The sequence below is a fragment of the Rhinolophus sinicus genome, chromosome 13, assembly GCF_057876585.1.
Source record: "Rhinolophus sinicus isolate RSI-liver-muscle chromosome 13, RSI-T2T, whole genome shotgun sequence".
Lineage (NCBI taxonomy): Eukaryota > Metazoa > Chordata > Mammalia > Chiroptera > Rhinolophidae > Rhinolophus > Rhinolophus sinicus.
Window position 1 is genome coordinate 39,338,857 of NC_142513.1, and position 26,341 is coordinate 39,365,197.

General features: G+C 42.4%; 1 protein-coding gene across 3 annotated transcripts in view; it reads left to right on the forward strand.

Moving 5' to 3' along the window:
- Positions 1-26,341, forward strand: part of DTD1 (D-aminoacyl-tRNA deacylase 1) — a 237,987-nt gene that overhangs the window by 199,358 nt on the left and 12,288 nt on the right. For 2 of the 3 annotated variants that reach the window (XM_074317642.2, XM_074317641.2), the window contains exons 5-6: positions 13,436-13,597; positions 20,805-20,977. In XM_074317642.2, the coding sequence (XP_074173743.1) occupies positions 13,436-13,597; positions 20,805-20,957 (315 nt within the window). In that variant the 3' untranslated portion in view covers positions 20,958-20,977. The remainder of the gene's footprint in view (positions 1-13,435; positions 13,598-20,804; positions 20,978-26,341) is intronic. The other variant, XM_019710738.3, reaches the window with a different exon arrangement.

The following is a 26,341-nucleotide window of genomic DNA, read 5'->3' on the forward strand; positions in this document are numbered from 1 at the left end:
TTGTTTTATATCAGGAACTTTAAACAGCTTATTCTTCTTTACATTTTCCTCCCTTTTTAAATTTTTCATTAAAGTTGACTTTCAGTGTTGTTTTACGAGGTTGGTGCAAAAATAATTGCAGTTTTTTTCAATGGAATATAATAGCAAAAACCGTAATTACTTTTGCACCAACCTAATACATTAGTTTCAGGTGTACAGCGTAGTGGTTAGACATTTATCTAATTTAGGAAGTGATCCCCCTGACTAGTACCCACTTGGCACTGTGCATAGTTATTGCCATATTATTCTATTCTTTATACTTTATATCGCCATGATTATTTTGTGACTACCAATTTGTATTTCTTAATCCCTTCACCTTTTCAGCCTGCTCCTAACCCCCCTCCCATCTATCACCCCGATAGATCTACTGTATTTTGCTATATATAATGAACTCCTGTGTATAATGCACACTCACATTTTTGGCCAAAACTTTCAGGGAAAACAATCTTTCGTTTTAAGTTTTTAATTCAAAATTTTATTTGTTTACATTTAGGTACTTACTTTTTGTCTTATAAAGGAATTTTAGCATTTATTTTTTAACATATTATGGTACAAGAATTTTATTTGATAAACAATTACAAAACACTAGAACAGATACAAGATATAAGAAATTTTATATACTGATAACAAATTTACGATATTTAGGCATCACAGAAGGCCAAGAACTCTTTGTCATTGCAAGTTTGTCATAAGTTCAACAAAACCAAGTATTATATTCCAGGATATTATTTTGCATACGGATAGCGTTATTGATTTGTAGAGTTACACTTTCAACTCATAAGCATAAATAAAAGAATTAACATTTATACGGATATGAAATTAGTACTAGCCATGTATAATAAGCATCCTTATTTTTCCCTTACAAATTTTGGCCAAAAATTGAGCATTATACATGGCAAAATACAGTAGTACCCATCTAACACCATACATATTTATTATGATATTATTGACTATATTCTGTATGCTATACCCTGCATCCCCATGACTACTGTGTAACAACCAATTTGTGCTTATTAACCCCTTCCCCTTTTCACCCACTTACGAACCCTCTCCCATCGGGCAACCATCAAAATGTCCTCTGTATCTGTGAGCGAGTTTCTGTTTCATTTGTTCGTTTACTTTGTTCTTTAGAGTCCACTTATAAGTGAAATCTATGACATTTCTCTTTTGCTGTCTGACTTACTACACTGAGCACAGTACCCGCTAGGCCCATCCATGTTGTTGCAGATAGTAAGATTTTATTATTTTTATGGCTGAATGTAATATTCCATTGTATATATGTACCACCTCTTCTTTATCCATTAACCATTCAGGGGCACCCAGGTTGCCTTCATATCTTGGCTACTGTAAATAATGCTGCAATGGATACATGGACGAGCACGTCCCCTAGAAGTAGTATTTTGGGTTTGTTCGGATTACTAGGTCCTTCTTTGTCTCTTGTTATATAGTCTTTGTTTTAAAGTCTATTTTGTCTGGTATACGTGTTGCTACCCCAGCTTTTGTTTGTTTGTTCACTTCCATTTTCATGAAATATCTTTTTCCATCCGTTTACTTTCAGTCTGTGTGTGTCTTTTGATCTGAAATGAGTCTCTTGTAGGCAGCATATGTAAGGGTCTTGTTTTCTTATCCATTCAGCCACCTTATCTTTTGATTGGAGCATTTAATCTATTTCCATTGAAAGTAATTGTTGATAGATATGTTGCCATTTTATTATTTGTGGTTTTGCTTTTTATTCCCTTATTAAAGAAGTCCCCCTAAGATTCCTCATAATACTGGTTTGGTGGTGATGAACTCCTTTAGCTTTTTCTTGTCTGGGAAGTTCTTTATCTGTCTTTCGATTCTAAATAATAGCTTTGCTGGGTGGAGTAATCTTGATCGTAGGTCCTTGCTTTTCATCACTTTGAATATTTCCTGCCAATCCCTTCTGGCCTGCAAAGTTTCTGTTGGGAAATCAGCTTATGGGAGCTCCCTTGTAAGTAGCTGACTGCTTTTCTCTTGCTGCTTTTAAGATTTTTCTCTTTGTCATTAACCTTTGGCAGTTTAATTATGATGTGTCTTGGTCTGGGCTTCCTTGGGTTCATCTTGTTTGGGACTCTGCACTGCCTGGGCTTGTATGTCTATTTCCTTCATCAGGTTAGGGAAATTTTCAGTCATTATTTCTTCAAATAGGTTTTCAATTCCTTGCTCTCTCTTTCTCTCCTTCTGGTACCCCTATGATACGAATATTGGTATACTTAGTATTGTCCCAGAGGCCCCTTAAAGCCTCCTCGATTTTTTGGATTGTTTTTTGCCTTTTGCTGTTTTGATTGTGTGTTTTCTGCTTCCTTATCTTCTAAATTGCTGATTTGATCCCCTGCTTCATCTAATCTATTGTTGATTCCCTGTAATGTATTCTTCATTTCTGTTATTGTAGTCTTTATTTCTGACTGGTTCTTTTTTATATTTTCTATCTCCATTTTTATGTTTCCTATCTCTTTGTTGAAGTTCTTCCTGAGATCATTGAGCATCCTTTTAACTAGTGTGGGGAACTTTACGTCTGATAGATTACTCATCTCCATTTTGTTTAGTTTTTTCTGGAGCTTTGTTCTCTTCTTTTATTTGGAACATGTTTGTCTCCTCATTTTGGCTTCCTCCCTGTGTTTGTTTCTATATATTAAGTAGGGTTGCTATGTCTTACAGTCTTTTTAGAGTGGCCTTATGTAGTAGGTGTGCTGTGGGCTCAGTGGCGCAATCTTCCTAGTTACCTGAGTCACACACTCCTGTTGTGTCCCTTGTGTGGGTTGTGTGTGCCCTCCTCTTATAGTTGAGCCTTGGGTGCTATTTGCACATCAGTGAAAGGGTTGACCCTCTGGCTCATTGACTGTGAGGACTGGCTCTGATTACAGTGCAGTTGTAGTTCAGGGTCTGACTCTACAGAGCAGAAACTGTCTCAGCAGGGCCCTGGTGCCTGCCCATTGCCCCTTGTGTGTGTTGTCCTTGGAGGCGGCTGGGTGATGCTCCAGCTCGTTTTGAAACTGGTCACTGGGGATGCCAGCCCCAGGGCCACCACGGGGGGAACCCACTGCAGGTCAACTGCAGCTGCAGCCCATGCCTTACCCAGGGCCACCTGGCAGGAGCCACAAAGAAATCCACAGAGGGCCACCACCCGTGCCATGTTTGGAAGTGCCTTGAGAGGCCAAGCTGCAAACCACAGCCTGCTGCCACTAGTGCTGCACTTAGGGCTGCTCAACCAGAGGTACAGAACATGCTCAAGCCAGATGCTGCTTTCTAGGTTCCATGAACCTTTGAGAGACCTAGGAAAGGGTCTGCAGCACAAGCTAAGGAAGGCAATTTGTATGAAAAAGCCACTGGAAGTGGGTTGGGTGTGCCAAAAGTTGGACAGGGCGAGCTCTCAGAATCACCAAAGCATGGTGAACGAACAGTGTTAGCCAGTGACGATGGGGGGAGGGGAGTTGCCAATCCAGGTATTTTTCCTTACCAGGTTGTTGACATAATTCAGTTAATTATCAATGTAAGTGTTAGCTGCTGTTACCAAAATTTAGTGCCTTGTGCCTGGACGTGAAGAGATGAAAATCTTGGAGATGTTTATGAGGAAGGCCCCTTTGGAATGACTGGGAATTCTACTCCTTGTAGAATTTGGACTCAGTAGAGTCATTCCTTTGGCCACTGAACAAGATCCAGATTTAGTTTCAGGGGCTTTGATATAATTTCCATCTTTCTCCCTCCTGTCCCCTTTCTTGGGGAACAGATAACTTGTCATATTATTCTCCCCTTCTTGTGTTAATTAATGTCATTTGTGGAACTTTTGACCCCAGTCTAGACAAAGGAGATGGGGACAAAGTGTTTTCCTAAGATGTTAATTGCAGTGGGGGCCAGAGGGCCTTGGAATTGACTTGATCTTTCCCATATAAGGAAATGGAATGTTGGAGACTGAGGCTGAAGAGTTACCATCTTTGCATTCCTGTTGGCCCTGGCTGACCAGTGAGGATAGTGTATGGACTCCTATGTGCTGGGGCCCGTGGCATTGGGGAACGAGTGGAGTGGTGGTGCGGCCCTTCATAGGCGTGTGGCGGCAAAGTGGTGGTACAGGGCCCAGGACTTCTATGTGTAAGCCTGTTCTCAGGGCCCGTGGGTGGAAGCAGAGGCCACTAACTGTAAGCTGTAGAGCCCCATGACTGCCTGTGTGTGCTTCCCAAGTTCCCACGGGTGGGGATTGGGAGACTGTGCTCTAGGAACCCTGGGGAGGGACCAGCATGCGGAAGGTGAGATTTGAAGATGATTAGGAATGGGGTAACATGGAGTCCACGCATGAACGTAGGCCTGGGCAGGAAACTAGATGGTGGGGTGCGGAGAGTCTGGAATTCCTATAGCACGACAGGCAAGGTGAGGGGAAATGGCAAATGTAACTGGTGAAGCAGTTTGAGGCCGGTTGATGGAGAATTTTCTGTAACACGCTGAGGAGCATCGATGTGATCTCATAGAAAATGGGGAGTCCTTAAGGGTTCTAAATGGGGAGTGACTTTATTTTTAAATAGTTTTGTTGAGATGTCATTCATGTACTATACTATTCATACACTTAAAGGGTACAACTCATTGACTTTTAGTATATTCAGAGTTGTGCAACCATCACCACAATTAATTCTTAGAACATTTCCAGCACTGCAAAAAGAAGCCCTGCACCCTTTAGCTATCACTCCCCATTCCCCCCACCCTCCCCAGACTCAGGCAACGGCTAATCTCTTCTGTCTCTATAGAGTTGCTTATTCTGGACATTTTATATAGATGGAATCATGTAATATATGGCCTTTTGTGTCTGATTGCTTTCACTTACCATATTTTCAGTGTTCATCCATGTTGTAGGATGTATTAATACTTCAGTCCTTCGCCCACCCCAACCCCCCAGATACTATTCCATTGCATTGCTGTATCACATCTATCTATTTATCAGTTGATAGACATTTGTGTTTTTCCACTTTTTGGTTATTATGAATAATGCTTCTAGAGAGTGATGTTTACAGGCCATCAAACTGGCATTTTGACTACATCACTCAGGCAGAGTACAGGATAAATTTGAAGGGGACAAGAAGAGGCAAAGAGCACCATTAGGTAGTTATAGTAGTCTCCTTAAATGTGTTTTAGCTAAAATCCCATGCAGAACCCAAGTGTATAAGACAGGTAAAGTGGAACTACCCTTGACAGTGGTGTGGAGCACCTAGAATCCCCCTTGTCTGGAAGTTTGGCATTTTGAAAATGGCCAGAAGTTAGTCATAGTGGTCAAAGAAGGGTTTCCTATGGGCCATGTGGCTGTCCAGAGGAAGAGGCCAGGAGTAGGCAAGACATGAAATGGAGATTTGAGAGAATCAAAGCATAGGAGCTGATGGCTAAGAGAGTGGAAAATCGATCAGACTAACTTTTCTGAAGGCAAGCATTTCTAGGTGGTGGGATGGTGCTGGAGTGAGGAGGCCAGAGAACTGTGAGGTGAGGGAGCTGGATGGGCCCTGACTGGAAATAGTGTCGCCCAGGGTGACAGTAAGGCCTAAGCCAGAGATTGTGACCAGGGACCCTGTGGAGGCTAGAGAAGGGGTTAGTAGGTTGTGTGGCCCTGGTTATGAACTGCAAAAACAATACTTTCTTGGGGTGGTGGGATATGTCTCAGGACAGTGGGGGAGGGAGCGAAATAGGAGGCGCAGACCTTGTGTTGGGTGGTGGGCAGGAGGGAATGGTGGAGTGAAAGTCATGCACTGGGGGGCTGTCCGGGGATCAGTGTCCATGTTGGAGAGGAAGGCAGAGGGGAGGGAGGTTAAGGTAGAAGAGGCAGTTGTTTACCATGACGAGGGGCTTCCTGGGAGGCTGGATGAGAGAAGGAGGCCTTAGGAAAAGAGCAAGTACTCGGAACATTGTGTGTGTGTGTGTGTGTGTGTGTCTGTCTGTGTGTGTGTCTGTCTATCTGTCTGTCTGTCTGAGAGAGAGAGAGGGGGGGGGAGAGAGAGAGAGAGAGAGAGAGAGAGAGAGAGAGAGAGAGAGAGGCCTGGAAGGGTTTGTATTTGGCCCCTCCATTGAATAGGAGTCTGACACCCCCTCCTGGCCCCTCTCCCTCACTGTCTGGCTTAGACCATTTGCTGGACCGTAGGAACCCTTCAAAGGGCCAGGAGGGCCCTGATGCTGGCAGCAACAAGGCATGGCTGGGGGAAAGGAGTTAGTTCCTCTCCCAGCAACCTTCATCAACCCCTCTCCAAGGCCACTCTCTGCAATCTAATTGAAAATGGTATTCCATATGCGTTCTCAGTTCCAGAATAGCTCTCTGTCCCAGCACTTCTCAAAGGTGAAGGTGCACACAAATCCTCTGGGGATCTGTTACAATGCAACTTCTGATCCTACATGTCTGGTGGACACGAGAATCTGATTTTCCATCCAGCTCCCAGGAGATGCTTGGAGCATCTCGGAGCAGTGAGGGTCCAGCTCCATTTCCAAACAGGTTGTTGCTGCTCAGCAGCTCTGTGTTGCTATCTGGATGTGGGAATCAGGAAAGTAGAGGGAAGCAGAATAACCGAATGATTTGGCTCTACTGTTGTCAAGTCTTTTTGGGGCCTTATTTGCATAAGAAACTTGACAGCAGAGTTGTTTAGGATACAACAGGTCTTTTTCATGGTGCAGAGCAGGGCTGATGTGTTAGGAAAAGCACCTGTACTGTCCCCCCAGGTCCTCTGGTAGTAAGTGTACTTTGAAGCAGGAGAATCAAAATAGTAAGATGGCTGTGAGCATTGCATCTATTCTTGGATTTCATTGTGAGTAAATGTCCTCTTAGGAGGTGATCATTCCTGATAGCATCCTGAAAAATGAGTCGTGGCTAATGACAGAGATATCTTGGAGAGGGTAGAACAGCTTTCATTTGTACCAAAACTATAGCTGATGGTTTTATAAACACATTTTCTCCCACAGAAATGGAATTCATGCGAGTTTTGTGGTAGTGTCCTAACATTTGTTTATAGAACTAGTGGTAATGATAACAAACCTTAGATTTCTAAGAAAATTGGCCTGCTACCTCTCTGACTACCAGCGGGGTATCTACACATGGATCCTAAGATTTAAACGAGGGCATTCAGAGCAGAGGTTTCAATGAAATTTGCAGAAGTATCATAATAGTCCTATTGAAGAGCACTTCATGTTCTCCGCCAGGCTGCATACTGGAGAACTGTAAGTTTGTAATCAATAATACATTGTTTTTCTCTTTAGATATTCTGTTTGGAGGCAAGTCAGAGTTTTGGAAGTGTTTGGGCAAAAAAGTATGACTGAAAATTAGGTGTCATTTCCACGTGTTTGAAAAATTTTTTATTGCATAATATTTGATAGCTTGAAAAGAATGTATGTAAACACATGTAAAAAGCATAATGGTAAGATGTATGCCCAAGTATCTGCCTCCCAACTTAAGACTAGAGCATCAGCTGCATCGAGGGGCTTTCCTGTTTCCTCTCTTCACAAAGGTCTTCTGCCTCACCAGCCTAGAGACAACCATTGTTCTGCATTTTGTGTTAATCATCCCTGTTCCTCTCTCTCAGAATGGCTCCCAGCACATATGTCACTGAGCCGCAGTGTCTGACTGCCTTGTCTGAGGGCCTTCTCAAATGCTGTTCTTTCGCATGTTGTCTCCTGCCCCTTGTTCCTTTCAGTCAGGCTCGTCCTTGTGTGTGCTCACCTGTTTCAGCACCCTCTACCACCAGAATTTATACTGTTTCCCAAAGTTTCCCTGTTTTTTTAATGATGCAGAAATGGCAATTCTAGTTTTTGATTACTGCAACTATACATTCTCCATAGCAACACTTCAAATGGTAAATCAATCTGTCCAGGATGTCTCATAATTTATTGAAATAATTTTCTTTTTATGGATATTTAGATTGTTGCAGAGTTTTTACTATTATAAAAAACAACGCAGTGAACATCCTGTTGCATGTATCCTTGTGTACTAGCCATTTATTATCCACAAGATAAATCCCAAGAGGTGAAATTGGTGGGTCATAATGTACGTATACTTAGTGCTTTGAAATGTGCGTTACCAAATTGCGCCAAAGGTCCAAATTTAAACTCTCCATCTCCAACATATAATGCGTCTTTCCGCAAACCCTTGCAAAGACTGCTATCATTGTTTAATCTTTGTCAACTTGATGAATCAATCATAAATCTTACTGTTTTTATTTGCATCAATTTAATTGCTTGTGAAGTTGAACTCTTTATTTTAAGGATATTAGGCATTTGCATTTCTTCATATTAAAAATTGCTTGTGAACTGGATTTTAGATCCTGATAGGTTGATTAATAGCTCATTTGCATTTTATATTTTCTTATTTTGGAAATTGTATAACTTATTTTATCAGTTACATTACTTAACACAATTTCCTTTATTACTCTCAAGAGGCTGGTGTTCTATGAGCAGTTTATTTATGTGTTTATTTTTAAGCATGGGAATGGCCATAATACTTTCTGAATAGTTACAAGTTTGGGAATGTCCTGCTTGATATGGAATATTTGGGTCACCATCTTTTACTCTCAGATTGCAGGTGTCGTTCTAGTGGCTGGTTGGCTTTCTTCCTGTGTCTGCCCTTCTGTCTCTCATGCAGTCATTCTTCCATTCATCCAACACAGTTAGTGTTTTACTGTGTCCTGGCTCTCAGCTGGAATTTATTGATATGGAAGAGAAGATGGGTACCCTTCATGTGGATTTCTTTTCTTAAATTTCCCTGATGGCTGGTTCTTCCAGGATATACTTGAGCCTGTTGGATGTCCTTCCGTAATGTCTTTCTTACTGCTTTTTTCTCTATCTGCTCTGATCTTTTGCAATTTTTGTCCTACAGATGACTTTCAAGTCTCTTCCCTCTTTTTGCTCATCATCTTTTCCTCTTAAGTATTAGAAGAATTACATAAACTGATTTTTCTGAATCATTAATTTTTTTCGGTAGTACTGGATCTGTTTTTAACTATATTCACTGTATGAGTTTTCTTTCTTAAACAAGTTTTTAATTATTTATTAAAGTAATTATGTACACAGTTAAAAATCATATAGTACCTAAAGACTTATCATGAAAAAGAACCCCCTCCACATGTTTTTCCCCCTTCCTCTCCTCTTCCCTACAAGCAAACATGTATTTTAAGCTATTTTTTTTGGGGGGGGGGTACTTTTTCCTCTATCTATAAATAATAACCTTTTACTATTTCTTGATGTATGTATTAAGTTCTGACATTATTTCATGCTACTATACAAGTAGATGAGGACTTAGCACTGTTCACTCCCCACCCCCTCCATCTTTCCAGTATTATAATATCATTATTTTTAATTGAATCAATAAACAGTATTTACATTTTTTCTGTAACTGTTAGTCACCACGGAGCCAAGTTGCATCCTGTGATTTTTGTTGTTGTTCAGCTCTTTGCGTTTCTAGGAGTATGTACTCGTCTTTCTTTTCTTCTTGAAATTTTGCTGAAAGTATTGTATTTACACCTCCTGCTCCCAAATCTCTGTTTCCCAGGAATTCTCTCTAGAGGCCTTTCCTGTAAGAGCCCACCTCTGGGCCTCACTCTGTTCCTTTGTGGACTGGTCGCTTCCCTGGATGCTGAGCATCTTGCCTCAGCCTGGCCTTGATTTCTCTCCTAGGTCAGTCTACTGTTTTTCTGGGTCCCATGCCTTCCCTTCCTCTTTTCTGGATTATTGTTATTTTGCACAATAATTCTTCATTGTTCCAAATCTGCTCTATTGGCATTTGTACAACATATAGACCAAGTGGGGCAGAGAAAATGTCCCTCCTCCTTTTTTAAGACTCTTGCAAATTGAAGAAACATTTTGAATCACTTAAAGAACACTATTAGTTTAAAATGCTCATGAACAATTTTCTGTTACCAATTATGCATTGGAATGTGAAAACTGAAATTGTTTTAGTGTCTCCTTAAACTTTGCTACAGTTCATGATTATTAACCAGGCATGTGCCAACAGCAGTGATAGATGTTGACTTAAGTCTAACATAGATATTGACTAAACAGTTGCCTGTTATTTCTGCCTTCAAGTAGCTTATGGCCTACAAAACAATAAATGCACACAGGCACAGAGGAGGAGAGAAGAAGCCATTTACTTGGTGCGTGGAGTGAAAGAAGGCTAGTTTCTGGCCTTTCAAATGTCACAGGCTGTTGCATCTCTTTTAGCGGAGGGGAAATGGTTACTTCTCTCCCATAACTCTTGAAATTTTACAATTAGCCCCCATCGATGAAAAGTTGGGAAATGTTAGAAATGCAGTCAATACCTTGTTCTCCAACAGCGTTAGGAAATGGAATGCAACATAATGAAAATCCTGGCTGCTAGAATATATAGTTTGCCATGTATATGGGGTGACCAGTTTTTGCAGAATTAGCATATATAATAAAAATGTCACAGGATTATACTCCAACTTGCTCAGTTGTCTCTTCACGTGGCAGCATCTTTCAGTGCCTTGATATGGGGGGTAATCCTAAACATCACTTGCCCTCCAGAGTGCAGGCATGTAAACCAGTGTAGAATTCTGGTTAGGAGAGGACCAGGCAACAATTACGCATAACAAATTACCACATTAAAACATGGCTTACTTCAAAGCATTAAAGTTAATACTTCTGGTTTGGGTCCCCCTGAAGTAAAAGAATTTGGGTTCAGGTAGTTAATTGAGGAGGTCTTTCAAGGAAGCACAGTGAGGGATAGAGTTGAGACAGGGAGGGGAAAAGCCTGCAAAGGGTGGGTTGATGATTTCTGAGTACCCCTGGGGGACTGTGTAGAACATATCGCAGAGTTGGCACAATGTAGAGTGAGGAAGCTGTGCGTTTGAACCCCCAACTCTCATTTCTCAGTGACTGAGATCACTTCTAGAAGCATTAACTTCCTGACACTTCTGACCTGCCCTGCCCTCAGGCTTAGCACCCTCCCACGGCCTGGAGGTGTCGTCGGGCAGAGAGCTACCGTGCTTCAGGTTGGAAGTTGCAGGCTTGCAGGCTGTTGTCCACTGACCCTGTAGGTGACATCTGGGCTGGGGACACGTCGGGCCCTGCCATTGTCTGCTTTTGGGGTTAACCTGGAAGATTTTAGGGCAGCTGCACTGATAGGTAAACATATGTGTGAGCTGACCTCACACCCCGCAGCATGTCCGATGATGGCCTAAAACAAGCCACCCCTGGGGCCTAAAGCGTGGAGCCGTTACAGCGTGTACCGTGCAGTGAGGAGTAGACCAAAGGAGACTTAGCTAAATAAGAATAATGGGAAAGGCAGCTGAACACCCCACTCCCACCCCTGTTATTTTTGCACGCCTAAGAGGGTTTTTGTAAACAAGGGGGAATTAGAAAATAAAATTAGCTTGCACGATTTCAGATGGGAACAGATGCCTGCTTGCTTGATTTTATTTTTTTAATTCCCACAAAAACCTCAAGCAGAGTTAATAATGTATGAAAATTAGGTACCATGTGTGCACTTTGCTTCGTAATGTTTTTGTTAAGCAGCCAATTGATTTAAAAATAACACAGTGTGACAGTTGACATCATGGCAGACGCTGTGGTGTGTATGGAAACATCCTCTTTGTATGTTCTGTCAGGTTTTCCATTGCACAAGGACGTTTTTCAAAGTTTTCGGAATTATCACAGAATATGAAAGGATATCAAGTTACAATTTTATAAAACAAACTGCCCGAATATAAATTCCAATTGCTTTTAAAAAAATGGCTTAGTCAACTGCAGGTAATCTATGGAAGTAGGGTTCTGCAGGTTGTTTAAAATTGCACGGTAGATTCATACTTCTCTCTTCTCAAATTTTTGCCAGTAGAATTTGCTGATTGGTGTTGGCCTTGTCTTCTTCCCCCTTCCCACTCTATGCCACTCTGGCCTGTAAGTAACAGAAAGAAACAGGGAGAAACAAAAGGTCATGGACCCAGGGGTTTCCAATAGCTCAAGAGATGTCCTGATTTTGAAGGCAAAATGAGTCTACAAAGCTGACACATGAGCACTGGATGAGCAATTGAAAGTGTCCTCTCCTAGAGTTTGAGTGCAGGCCTCTGTCATTTCCTAAAGAAACCACTCCTGAAGGTGTCCCTTCCCTGATGGAAGGGAAGCAGGCTGCTCCGGTCGCTGTGCTGGTCCCTTTGGGCTTTACCACATCTGCATGGGAGTACTGGAAGGCTCCTTCCTGGTTTATGTGGTCTACAACAGCAGCGTGCACTGAGGCCCAGGGAAGTCCAGTAACCAGCCAGCCCTGAGCAGGTTCATTGCAGATTGAATATCTCTGTATTCAACAGCATGCTTTACTTATACATTTCCTTGAAATTTTCAGTTATTCAACAAAGGAAATAGCTACTGTTGGCTCATTTTATTTGTCTGCAGGGTGAGAGAATGATCACATAGGACGGTTTAAATGGCTTGACAGAGTCAGGGCATTTTTTAGTGGCAGTGGGAGTTGATAGACACTTAGGAAAGACAGTGAGCATTGTGGAAAGTTCTAAAGCTATTGAGCCGAGTTAACGGGCTGATGGGGGTGGGGCATTTTGTTGAAAGGGACGTATCCTTCCTTTGCAGTTTCTTGTCATTGCCCAGTTGTGCCTTCTCACATCAGCAGGGCCACAGGTGTGGGCCAGCACCCTCAGAGTAATAACACCTTGTGGTGTTTTAAAAAGTAATTGCAGAGGAGACATTTGATCTTTATGACTTGCACCATGAGACTTTCTTGGAATCTTTGCAAGGGGTTGGTTGGAACAGAACTTTTCCATCTACACTACGGTCTGTAAAAATCATAGTAACTGGCTTCATGAGGCTTGAGTTTTTCTTTTGTTTTCTTCACTCTCTAATTAGATTTCGCTCATATGCAGGACAGAACAGTCTGGCAGGAAGTAACCAGCATTAAAATAACTCAAAGATAGGTCTGTGCCTGGCATGCCCCTAGCAAAAATAGACAGGGTTTGCTGTCCTGGACCTGTGGCTAATCCCAGAAGCCCCTGTCCAGGTGAGTGTCTGCTCCCAGTGGAAGCCAGGTCGACCAGAAGCTTGGCCCAGAGTCCAGAGTCCTGGCCCTCTTCCCAGCCTGGTTGCTGCCTGGATGTGGCCTTGGGCACGCTGTCTCTCAACTGATCTCACCTCCACAGTGCTCAATAGCAATCTGGGGATGATAATACTACTAATAATAATATCTGCCTTTGACTTCTTGGAATGCTTAAAGTGACAAATTGTCGGAATCTGAGGGGTCATTTATTTCCTGAGTGTGCAGGCAAACTTTAAAGAGCTGAACTTAACATTTCAGGTTATGTCCATGGGCCCCTTAAGGAAGGAAAGGAAGCTGCTCTTTTTTTTTTTTTCTTCTCTTTTCCTTTCTTTTTTCTTTTCTTTTCTTTCTTTTCTTTCTTGTCAACAGTAGGCTCAAAAAAGAGAAAGAGTAAGATCTGCGATGGATTTCATGAGACATATGAGGACATCTACAAGAAGCTGTAATTTCTCACCGTCAGTCCTCCAAGTCATGTTGGAAGCAAGTGTCATACACCGTCTCATGCTAAGAGTAGTCCTCCCATCGGAGTCCCGGGTACCTGTTTTGTTCTGAAATGACTGGCAAAGAAATCAGTTTTCTAGAACCCCTTCGAAGCTGCATCTGGCACTTAACAGGTTGTATGTTTTTGAGAGAAACAGGCAGGGGTGATGGCAACAGCAGACACAGATCATCTCTGCCAGCTCTGTGTAAGCCCTTCCAGCCTAGGTAGGTGTTGTCAGTTGCCAGGCAGCAAACCTTGTCTGAGCTTCCCCTGGAGCAAGTGGCATCTTTGGGAGGCCAAGTCTGACTGTACACGGAGCACTGAACTCTCAGATTTATTCCTCAAGGTGTTCCTTGCAGCTCATTAGTGTCCACGGAAGCCTGAAGTTGCTCATTTTGTGTTTTATGTCCTCGTCACACTGGATCATTCCATAGTGTGAAGGGGTCAGTCTTTAAAGATGCTTCAGAAGTGCTATTTTATGTGTGAAAGAACAGGGCAGGTAAGAACGATTCCCTGTTTATTTGATGCTTCACACGTCTCAAAGCGTGTGCAAATGCTGCACTCTGCCCTCAGTGTCCTGGGCAGTCATTCTGGGCAGGGAGCCACATTATCATTTACAGAAAAGCAGATACAGGCAGGTGGGATTCAACGGCCTGCCAAGAGTCTCTGTTTTTCCTTTTCCTGCTGTTCCTATCTTGGGAGAAGGGACTGACCTATAGGGCTGACTCAGTGTGCACTGCTGTGTGGGTCCAGTGCTGTTTCCTACTCTCACATGCTGGTGATGAGCTATTTAGTCACACAGCTGACATAAGCAGAAGTTTGAGCTTCTCTTCCTTCCAAGGCCATCACCTGGTCACCCTTCTTAATTGTCTTAATTAATGGGGAACTGGGAAAAATTTGTTCCCAGGGCTCCCACACACTGGCAGTGCCCAGCCTGCTGTGCTTTGCCACGTCTGGTCTGTCCCCCAAGTCTTTGATGATGGTTCCCACCAGCAGTGCATTGACTTACCTGCCACTCCCAGACAGGGACACTTCAGTTACTTCCAGTGGTGCACCCTAACCATAATTCACCCCTCGCTCTTTCTCAGCTATTCCTGGGTTGTCCCTCCCCTCACCTGGGCCTCTTGCTCTTCAGCCTCATTGAGCAGCCCTTAACTTTTTTGTTTCTGCTCAGATGGCCTACACTACCTTATGCTCCCCCCCTAAATGTTTCTGGCAGTGAAGAGTGAATACACAGAGGATGATGCTGGTCTCTGGAATTTGCATGCCTTCTTAGCCCTCCATCAGGACCTTGACTCCCACCCCACCCTCAGCCTCGGCTTCCATTGCCACCCCCGCCTCAAACATCTCCTTCCTGACTTCCCTGAATTTGGGGGCTTGCCCCCCACTTGAGGCTCTCTGGCCATCCTTGTTCCTTGCTGTGATGCTCTGATGTTCACTCCTTTCTTTGGCTGCCCCCTGCTCTGGCTGGTCCCTGAGGTCCCGGTCCTGTCTTCTGGGCTGCACTTTCTCCTGATGCTAGCAGCTGGGCTATGCCCTGCTCCATGCCTGCCCCATATCAGTGGGTGGGCCTGGGGCCAAACTCATCTTCCTCACTCTGGTATGATCTTCCACTGCCGTTGACAGGCCACAGGGCCTTTTCCTGAGGAAAAGTGCCAGGGACATTAGAGCTAACTCTATGCCCTTGTTGCTTTTGGGGCTTCCCCACTCTGCTTCCTTATCCAGCCTTGTTCCCAGCTGATTAAAGTTCAGTAATTGTTGTATTTGCCCCTTCTTACTTATTCAGCCATCAGGGCAAAAACATACAGGTAAACTGAGGTCCTGTAGCAGCTCGTTGCTAAACCACCAAGGAGCTGGACTCATATTAGGACCAGTTTTTCTTTAATTTGGTAAATGGAGATGGCCTTGAAGTCCCTTCCTACATATTTTCTACCAATCAAGACGTGAGAGAAAGATGACAGCTTGGCCTGCTGTATGCTGCAGGTAGAATGGGGGTGGGGGCGTTGCCAACATCCCAGCTTTCTCCATTTTAAAATGGGTATTATAGTAGTACCCTTCATACTTGCCAAGTACTACGAACAGGGCCTGGCTCATCGTAAGTGGGGACTGCCAATCATTCATCTGGTGGACAGTCATCCCCAGAAAGCCATGGGCTCTGCTTGATCCTCTTCCGTGTCCCTGGCATCTCGAATAGGGCATGACTTACAGCTGGTGCTCAGAAATATCTGTTAAATGAAGTTCCTAGATTAACAGGGCATGTAGCTCCCTGGAAAGAAAATGGAGTTTTGTGTCTAGAGGCCTGGAGTTTGGTCCCATCTCAGCTATTCACATGCTGAAAAACAAACAAGTCCCATAACCCACCGACCATCCATTTTCTCATTTATTTCAGTAGACATGAGGTATTTTGCTTTCAGCTACAAGTGCTACAGACTTACCTGAGTGTGGCTTAAAACAGTAAGGAGCTTGATGACCTCCCGTACAGGACAGCTAATTCCTCCCACTCAGCCCTGCTGGGATCTCCAGAAGTCTCTGTATACGTCTGGACATCCCCTCCTCGTTCTGAGAGCTGCCACCATTCCAAAGTCCGTTTTCTCCCCTGGGTCTCCTTGCATCTGTATCTATTAGGTAGGGATGCCTTTCTCTGAGGCTCCCTGCAGCTCCCTCAGGTCCCGTTGGCTGTGATTTCTCTCATGTGCCTGTGTGATAGCAAGTCAGACATTGCCATTTCTGAAGTAGCAGGCTGCTGGTGCCAGCAGGGGAGGGAGGAAGGAGCTAGGAAGATGACTATCTGTGGTGTAGGCAGCTGACAGTGGCTTCTCCATGGGACGTTGATGATAATATAACTGTTACTGAGTTGTTATGAGCAAACAGGATCACACAGGTGGAGGTATAACATGGGGGTCCCTAACAGGTAGCCCATATCTATTCCATTGACATTACATTTGCCCAGATACATGTTTAAAAAGAAAATGTGAATGCCTTTAGGTGCAGCCTGTCCTCTCCAGTGTGGCCACAGTCTCCACCATGCCTTATTGTCTTATACTTAGTTACTTTGCTCATTTTGTTGCTGGCCTGGTTCTTCAATTTAAGTTTGCCAGCTCTGTGTAGAACATTGTAATACCCATGTTTAAATAGTTCATTCTTACCTTGTGCAATTAGAGCATGGACATCTTAATTAAAAAGAAATTATTTTCTCAGTGGATTTAATCATGAGTTGGGGAGGTTTTAGTCTTTCCTGCTTTGGCCCCCCCTTTTCTGAAATCCACCAGAAGAGGTACAGGTAGCTGTAGGACAGTAACCTGGCACCTGGTGGTGTCTGTGTGCCCAGAGCTGCTTTGGAAGGTTGGATTTTTCTCTAAGACACTAGAGCCAGTGTGGTTTGGACAGTGTCTCCTTTGCAACGTGCACACTCTCATCAGTTAATTAAAAACGAGCAAACAAACCAAAAACCAAAAGTACTCCATTTTAGTATTTGTAGATAATGTGTTCACAGGGCCCGTAGTGATCTCTGTTTCTCCTTGACAAGCATCTCCCTGCTAATTTGAAAGCTGCTGACAGTCTACATCGGTCCACACACAGTACCAATTTCTTTTCTTCCTCTTTTTCTTTCTCATTTGTTTCTTAAAAAAATAAAAATAAAATAAAAGTCTTGCCTTGAGATGTAAATTCCACATTTTGGCTGCATTGGATTCCAAGTTTTCTGAGAAAAGGCTTAGATTTATAAGGTTAGTTCACAATGTTCTCACAGAGAACTTTACTTTGAGGCATGGAGCCATATGTGGTTGGGATTGTTTTAAGATAAATAATGGAAGAGAATCAGCATTACGTTGTTTACAGAAACTGGGTTATGCCTGTTGCTTAAATAATTATCACACATGATTTATAAGCATGGTCCATGGTGAGATGGGAGGTCAAATTGATGTTTCCACAGTTTTGTACTCTTGATGGCATCTCTGAATCAGTGCGGAATCAGAGGGGTGTTGTGAGGACCGGAGAGCCCCTGGGAAGCCTGCTTTAATTCAGAATTGTTCCCCATCACCCTCCCAAGATCTGGCTTCTCAACAGCTTTAAAGAATGGAAAGTGACTGACAGGTTGGATCACAAACTGGCCTTTGCATGAGATTGAACTTTAGCAGTGAGGGGAGGCTTGGTTTGGTTATGTCACTGGTGATATTCACATTTTCTATATTTACCTCTAAAAAGGGGGAAACGAACCAGAAAGAGTCTCTTTTTAAAATAAAAATCATGCTTTCTCAGTGCCTACTTTGAACATGTTCATGATTTTATATATGGATATGTATTTGTAAACTCTGTCTGTAGATACACATATATGTAATACACGTGTGTATAAACACATATACAGACACTGATGTAAATGTAAACTGCTGGCAGCAGAAGGCAGTGTATCACAGTTCACTGCAGAACATTGATTTCCAGATGTTTGAATTTCATGAACTAGGAATATAAAAAGTAAGAAAGAAATTGGGGGGTCCAGCATGAATTTCTAACATCATATTTTCCGAGATCATTAAAGTTTTTTTGTGTGTGTGATGGGTATTAACTAGATTTATTGTGGTGATCATTTTGCAATACAGTTGACCCTTGAACAACCCATGTTTGAACTGCACAGGTCCACTTATAAACATTTTCTTTTCTCTAGCTTACTTTTTTATAAGAACACAGTATATAATACATATACATACAAAATATTGTTAATTGACTGTTTATGTTATTGGTAAGGCTTACAATCAATAATAGGCTGTTAGTAGTTATGTTTTGGGAGAACCGAAAGTTATGTGCACATTTTCGACTGCATGGCGGGGGTGGGATGGGGAAGCAGTATCAGCACCCCTAACCCCTGCATTGTTCAAAGGTCAACTGTATATATAAATACCTAATCATATGTTGTACACCTGAAACTAATATAATTATCTCAAAAAAAATTTTTTAATTGTGGTAAAATGCACATAACATAAAATTTACCATCCTAATAAGCATTTTAAGTGTACAGTTCAACAATGTTAAGTACATTTACATTATGTAATCTAAGATCATTTTGCAAAAAGAAGCAAGACAAAAGGACCTCATTTGCTATCCTAATTGTTTCATGAAAGAAAGAGTATTTTAACACCAAAAGGGAAACATGGAAGGAAGGCTGTCATCTTAGATGCAAGAAATTCCTCCCTAATCTGTGGTAGAATAGTACAGAGAAAAATAATCATCCATGGAAAAATAATAGTACAGAGAAAAATATAGCGAATAGTTCTGTATAGCTATTACTCAGATTTTAAAAAGGCTAACCTTTTGTCAGCTTTGCTCCGGTTATTCCTATTCAAAGTGGCCATACACAAACTGTTTGTTACCAGGCTATGGCAAGACAAAGAGCTTGCACCTGAATGAAATCAGCTGCGCCACTAAGCACACAATTCAGTGGCTGATACTTTTCACAGAAAGACTTTGTTGACAAAAGAAGCTGTGTGTCGTTTTACATCCTGCATGAGCATCTTATCATCAATGGTCCAAATGCCAGTAGCAAACACTTCACATAGTAGCACTGGTCAGCAGCCCTGTTCTAGATCTGGTGGTGTTTTTACGGAAGTAAAAATTGATGGTTACCGTGGAAGCCCATATATATTCAGTCCAGTATGATCCCATTCTCTTCTCTTTCCCGCCAAAGTTAACTAGTGTACTGCAGTTGGTTTGTATTATCCTGCTGCATACTATATCTGCACGAGCCTATTAGAATATTTAGTATTGTTTTGTGTAAATGGGATCCTGCTTTAGCTTTCTGAAGCTTAGCTTGGTTTGCATAATACGATTTTAAAGACTTACCATTTTGATATGTGTAGATCGGCTTCACATTATCGTTTTATGTGACTATACCATATTGTATTTATCTGTTCTCCTGTCAGGGAACCTTTGGGTTGTTTGTAGTTGTTTGCTGACACAAACAACACTACAGTGCACATTCTTATCAGCTTTTCCTGTGCATGTGAGACTGAATCTATCCAGGGGAGTTATCTGGGAGGAGAGTTGGTGGGTTAAAGGTGAAGTGATGTCTTCATTCGGAAAATCTAATTAGCATGTTAACCAACCTAGTTGTTTACTGCAGCTTTTCAGGTAAATGGGGATAGGAAAGATAAGTCAATCATCAATAAATTTGGTTTTCTGGACCAAACTGAGAGCTGCTGATTGTTGATCTATCTAAAGGTTTAGCTCAAAGTCTGTCTGTAATAGATGATCTGGCATGTTGGTTATAGTGACTTTTCTTTGGATATGGCACAGGGACCAGCAGGAAGAGGCCAACCCTTCAATTCATTAAGTTTCCCTCTTTCCATGTAAACCAGAGAATGTTTGCAGTCTTGGTCTGGGACGCGGATGAAACTGGGTATTGCTGTCTCTTGGGCTTTGTTACAGATGGCTTTTTTTGGTCCAAGAAAATCCCATATGTCGAAGCTTGGCCAGTCTTCTCTGCATGTTTCTTAGTTGGCCTTTTTGGAGTGGCCATGCTATTGCTCAAAGAGTCAAATGATCTAAGTTTCTTTCAACCATCTAGTCTGTGATTTCTTTGAACAAATTGGGGAGATATCCAGGGGAGAAGTGGACCCAGGTTCCTTTGGGGTTGGACATCAGAGACATGTCCCTAGTTGGTCTGAGGACTCTGAGAGGGCTCCCGTGGCCAGCATCCCTGTGTAGCCACCACATTGCCTGCTAGGAGCACTTGGGGTTTTGGTTGTGGATGAGTGAGTCACTCTCAGTCTCAAAGAACAAACTGAGAACAGACAATGTCTAAATGTGCTTGTATTTTATTCACAGCCTCATTGTTATCTTTAGCAAATAGTGGAGTGTTTTGATCACTCTTTAAAAAACAGTAAGTGGGATGACAACTTGATAAGAAAAAGCTATAGAGACAACAAAGAAAAAAAGAACAGACTAAAAGCCTTTTCACTTATAGGGCTCATCTCAGCCTGTCAAAGAAGACTGTTAGTTGACTGTTTCCAAATACTGCATGACAAGTTGAGTTATGGGGGGGATGTCTGAGAGAGATTATACATATGACTGATCTGTGTTAATGATTCAGGTGCCTTACTGATAAACATTTTATGTATAATTTGGTATAATACATCTGACCCATTGTGGTCACCAGGTTATCAGACAAAAACTTTTTCAATGGTTGCTGCTTGTGAAGTAATTGGTGTTTTAGATATACAGGTACATGCTTACTCTTGCAAAATAATCTATTTTACTTTTTATAATCAGCTGTCAAAGCTTGAAAAACAGCAGCAGAGGAAAGAAAAGACCAGAGCCAAAGGGCCTTCTGAATCCAGCAAAGAAAGAAACACTCCTCGAAAAGAAGACCGCAGTGCCAGCAGTGGGGCTGAGGGCGACGTGTCTTCTGAACGGGAACCGTAGACTTCAGGGATGGAACTCAGGTAGGAGAGTCCCCTCCCTGCATTGCTCCGTCTTCACACATTTTGGGCAAACAGCAATGAATAGAGAACAGAATGGCTTTTGAGACCAAATTCATTTTACGGACATTTATCCATAGCTTCTTTAATGCACTGACTTCTAGGATGGAGACAAAAGTTGAGATGTGGGAGGGTCAGGTACTCATGCCCTGGGGTGTTCACCTAGGTGGTCCTCAGTTGCCTATGTCAGTTGACAACTGCTGCTACTATTAACATTTCTAGAGTGTTCGCAGATCCAGCATCCAGACCAGGAGCTTCCGACAAGCTCTTGCCTTTGGTCCATCCTCTCCATTCTTGCTCTCCAGTGGGGCAGCTCCAGTGGAGACCATCATTATCTGCAGCAGCTTCCTGTCGTAATTTCCTGCCTCATGTTCCAGCATCCTTCACTTCATCCCCCAGGGCATTGCGAGTTAACGTCCTGAAACAGGGATTTATTCTCATTACTTCCACACCCAGGAATTCATCTAGCTTCACTGTAGCATTAACTCCACCTCCCTGCTTGAAGATCAGAGGCCTCTAATACTTGATCCAACCATCTTATGGTCCATTGCTCAAGTTCATTTCCCCAGTGAGCGCATTATCAGGAGCCTCTTTCCAGAATTCACAAGTTCAGGGAGCAGCGTAGAAATAATTATGCTGCAGTATGGTGCATTGTGGTGGTGATGGGACATGGGGTGGGGTAAAGAGGGACGTCCGGGAAGCTCCATGGAGGGGCGGACTCTGAAACTGGACCTCGAAGAACATGTAGAAATGGGGAGATGAGGGGTGAGGGTAGGGAGCTGCCTAAGCCAAGAGAAGAGCAGATGCAAATTTGGAGACAGGGACAAGGACAGATGAGTTTGGGAACTGAGATAGTGAAGAATGGCTGAAGTATTGGGGACAAGTAAGAGTTTGTCTGGAGAGCTTGTCTGAAGTTAGAGAAGTAGGAGAGTTCTGGGCCATTAGGGTCTGGTGTGCAACTCTAAGAAATTTGGATTTCATGCTGGAGTGATGGGAAGCCTCTGAAAGATTTTAAGTGGACAAGTGACATAATCAGATACAAAGTTTAAAAAGATCACTCTAAGCAGCCTTGAGGAGTGAGGCTGGAAGCAGATAGGCCACTTTGAAAGCAGTTGCAGAAATAAAGAGAGGATCAAGGCCTGGGTATACATTTTGGAGCCTTCAGCTTATAGACTGGTTCAAACGAAGTCAGCATGTAGGTTTGTCCTGGAGATGCCCAGTTGCAGGAGAGAAGAACATTCATAAGGTGGTTTTTTGCCTTCTCTTTCCCTTATGAAAGGGGGTGGGTGTGTTAGAAATCTATCTATGAAATGCCTTTTAGGACACACACCACTAGATACTGAGATATATTGTAGTGTCCTTAGTGATAATTGGGTGCAATGAAATCAGCTCGCAAACATAAACAGACCAAGGGACAGAACAGAGAGCTCAGAAAGGATACATTGTCAATTCACTGATAGTCCTAGTGGGCTGGGCGGGAGGGGGCTCTCCTCATGTTTCTGTGGAGCTGCTTTTCAGGCTTACCCTGCCCCCTGAGGAGCATTTTGGAGAGAACATCCCATCACCCTTCCTCCCTGAACAAAGAATGAAAGACAGGCTAACGTGATGGCCAGAGAGCAGCATTCATTAGGCCACATTTTCATAGTGGATAATTCCTTGATTCAGAAGAAAAATCCCTGGACCCTTCCCATTTCTTCTCCTTGGGCTGAGGGTAGCTGCCCAGCCTTCATGCATTTACTCTCTTGGCCACACTCAGGCACGGCACCATGTCTTTTCCCTTCAGTTTTAATATTAATAGCCTCTTCCCTAGTGAGCTGGGACATCACAACAAGTGGAAAAAAATTAAATGTTCAGACTCCCATGGTGAACTCACTGAATAAAAAAGGAATAAAAATATAAACACTTATCTCCTGGTAACCAAACTTAACTTACCAATCTAAGCACACACACACACACACACACACACACACACACACACACACAGAAATTCAAATGTGCTTTGGAGCTTTGTATTTTCAAAATGGCTTTAAAAATTCTAATGCCATCTAGCTGATTCCTTTATTTTTTAAATATTTGATTTTGTATAGTTTATATTTTATTTATTTTAAAATTATAGTTGACATACAATATTATATTAGTTTCAGGTGTACAACATAGTGATTAGACGTTTATATAACTTTCAAAGTGATCACCACAAAAAGTCTAGTAACCATCTGTCATACAAAATTATTACAATACTATTGACTATATTTCCTATGCTGCACATTATTACATCCCTGTGACTTATTTATTTTAATTGGAAGTTTCTACCTCTTATTCCCTTTCACCCTTTTGGCTCATTCCCCCACCCTGTCCACTTTGGCAACCATCAGTTTGTTCTCTGTATCTGTGAGTCTGTTTCTGTTTTGTTTTTTTGTTCATTTGTTTTGTTTTTTAAATTCCACCTGTAAGTGAAATCATACAGTATTTGTCTGTGTCTTACTTACTTCACTTAGCATAATACCTTCTAAGTCCATCCATGTTGTTGCAAATGGCAAGATTTCATTCTTGTTTATGGCTGAGTAATAATCCATTGTATATATGTACCACCTCTTCATTATCCATTCACCCATTGATGGACACCTCGGTTGCTTCCATATCTTGGCTGTTGTAAATGATGCTGCAATAAACATAGGGGTGCTTATATCTTTTTTACTTATATCTTTGGATAAATACCCAGAAATGGAATTGCTGGGTCATGTTGTTTTTTAATTTTTTGAGGAACCTCCATTTTGTTTTCAATAGTGGCTGTACCAATTTACAATCTCACCAACACAAGGTTCCCTTTCTTCCACATCCTCACCAACACTTGTTATTAATTGACATTTTTATAATAGCCATTCCTGACAAGTATGAGGTGTTATCCCATTGTGGTTTTGATTTGCATTTCCCTGATGATTAATGATGTTGAGCATCTTTTCATATGCCTATTGGCCATCTGTATGTCATCTTTGGAGAAATGTCTATTCAGGTCCTCTGCCCATTTTTTAAATCAGATTGTTTATTTTTTGATGTTGAGTTGTATGAGTTCCTTATATTTTGGATATTAATCCCTTATTGGATATATCATTTGCAAATATTGTCTTCCATTCAGTCGGTTGCCTTTTGTTTTGTTGATAGTTTCCTTTGCTGTGCAAAAGTTTTTAGTTTGACGTAGTCCCATCTGTTTTTTTTAGCTTTTGTTGCTTTTGCCTGAGGAGACATGTGCAAAAAAATATTGCTAAGACTGATGTCAAAGAGTTTACTGCCTATGTTTTCTTCTAGGAATTTTATATTTTCAGGTCTTACATTTAATTCTTTAATCCATTTTTAGTTTATTTTTGTATATGGTATAAGAAAGTGGTCCGTTTCATTTTTTTGTATGTATCTACCTAGTTTTAGTTGAATCCTTTTTTGATTGTATTTACCAACTTGCTAACGTATTTTATATATTTATCTTGATTTTTGCTTTAACTATGTCTGATTAATATTTTAAAAATATATGTTTTATTTATTGAGGGATATTGAATTGTACTTTTAAAATCAGTGCAAAATATAACAACTTTGCATTCACATTAGAATTTGATCTCAGAATAATTCCATTAGAGGGTGTACCATGGACATTAGTGGCCACTGGGCACTAAACTTTGTTTTCAGTTGCTCCTCAGGTCTTGGATGGCCTGGTAGTGACTTTGCCATTTCTGTGGGCAAGAAAAACACCTGAGGGCCCCACACATAGAAGAAGTGACAGTAACTGCGTGTCACAGAACATCCCAGAGGACACGTTTGTGAAAAGAAAACCAAACACAAAGAAAGAAGGATAAGAGGTGAAAGTAGGTGATACTATTCTTTCTAGTATCTCCCAAGTTTAAGAGGCAAATTTTCTTAGACTTGTAGGTATCTATTTTTTGCTTCTCTAAAATAGATGAAAAATTGAAAAATTTGTAATTGTATTTATTCTCAAGATCGTGCAGATTGGGTAGCATAAAACTTGTGCTAAATTATACTACTGTCCTATCAAACACCCAAAAAGAACTAGCAAGAGAGGGAACAAAGTGGTAGGGGAAGCAAACTCAAGGGACACAGTGTTTTGGAAAGAGTAGACAGATGAGTTTTCTCTCCTTTTCCCTGTACATCAAGGTCACTGCAGCCATATCATCATTATGGCCCTAGGGAAAATGTGGGGAGAGGATGAATAAAGAGGAATGATGTAGGGAGAAGCCCCTGCCTGACCAGAGGAAAGGTAAAAGAAAGCCCTCAGGTGAGAAGAGTCACTGGGAAAGAGAAGAGGGTCAGATGAAGGGGAAGCCAGAGGCCACACTTGGCATTCTCTCTCCCTGTTCCAGGCCAGAATCCCTGGGGTGGGAGTTAGGTTGATAGGAAAGCTAGAAGCTCTGAGGGCCTCCTGTGCTCTGGTCCTTGGTGGGAATTTGGGAAGGAGACTGCTATGCAGGAGGGCTCCAGGTCTCCACAAAGCTGCTGCAGCTGAGCAGAAGGTGCAGCCAGACGTGGTTAAGCATTGGGAGGTGGAAAGAGCTAATGTAAGATCTCACTTACCCTGTGGAGAGGGTGCACAGAAGAGAACTGTGTGGGGATCCATTGTGCCCATCATGGGTCTTGGTGGAAGGGGTGAGGAGCCTGCCCTAGAGATTGTAAAGAAACAGCTTCCTCCAGGAGGGCAGAGAAGTTATGGCCTCAGCTCTTAACAGTACTGTTGGTCCCTGCAGGTCTTAGAAATAACCTCCTTCTGGCCTCCTGGGTGAGACTTGAGGGGTCTGTAGTGCTAGTGAGAGCTGAGGTAAGGCCAAGTCAGCCAGGGAGGGCCTCTGGCCCCCAGCGATCGAGTGCCCGTCACTGTGTGCACCAGGGCCCAGGTGCTGAGCCACACCAGCCACTGAGGACTCAGGGAGCTGTTTTGACACCAAGGTGACACGGCTTGACTGTGTGTTCCAGATTTACCCTTCTGCTACTCAGTAGGATGGAGGCATATGAGGAAGTTTGGATGGGCCCATGAAAATGCAGAAATCACTTCTTTTTTTATACGTTTATGTAGTACCATCTGGGTTTTTGACTACTTGTAGGAGGAATCCTTTCATTTATTTACAGTTTAAGGTAGGCATCCAGTGCAATTATTCAAACCATTGGTCAGCACAGTCCTGGTGGCTGGTGCTGACATCCAGGTGTGGTTGGATGTAAGTGAGGGGTCCTCAGAGTCCTCATGATGGCTGCCTCCGAGACATCCACAGACCAGGGAGGGGCTTCGGCACCCTTACTTCCGGGATTTTAGCCATGTTCCCAGATTGCAGACCC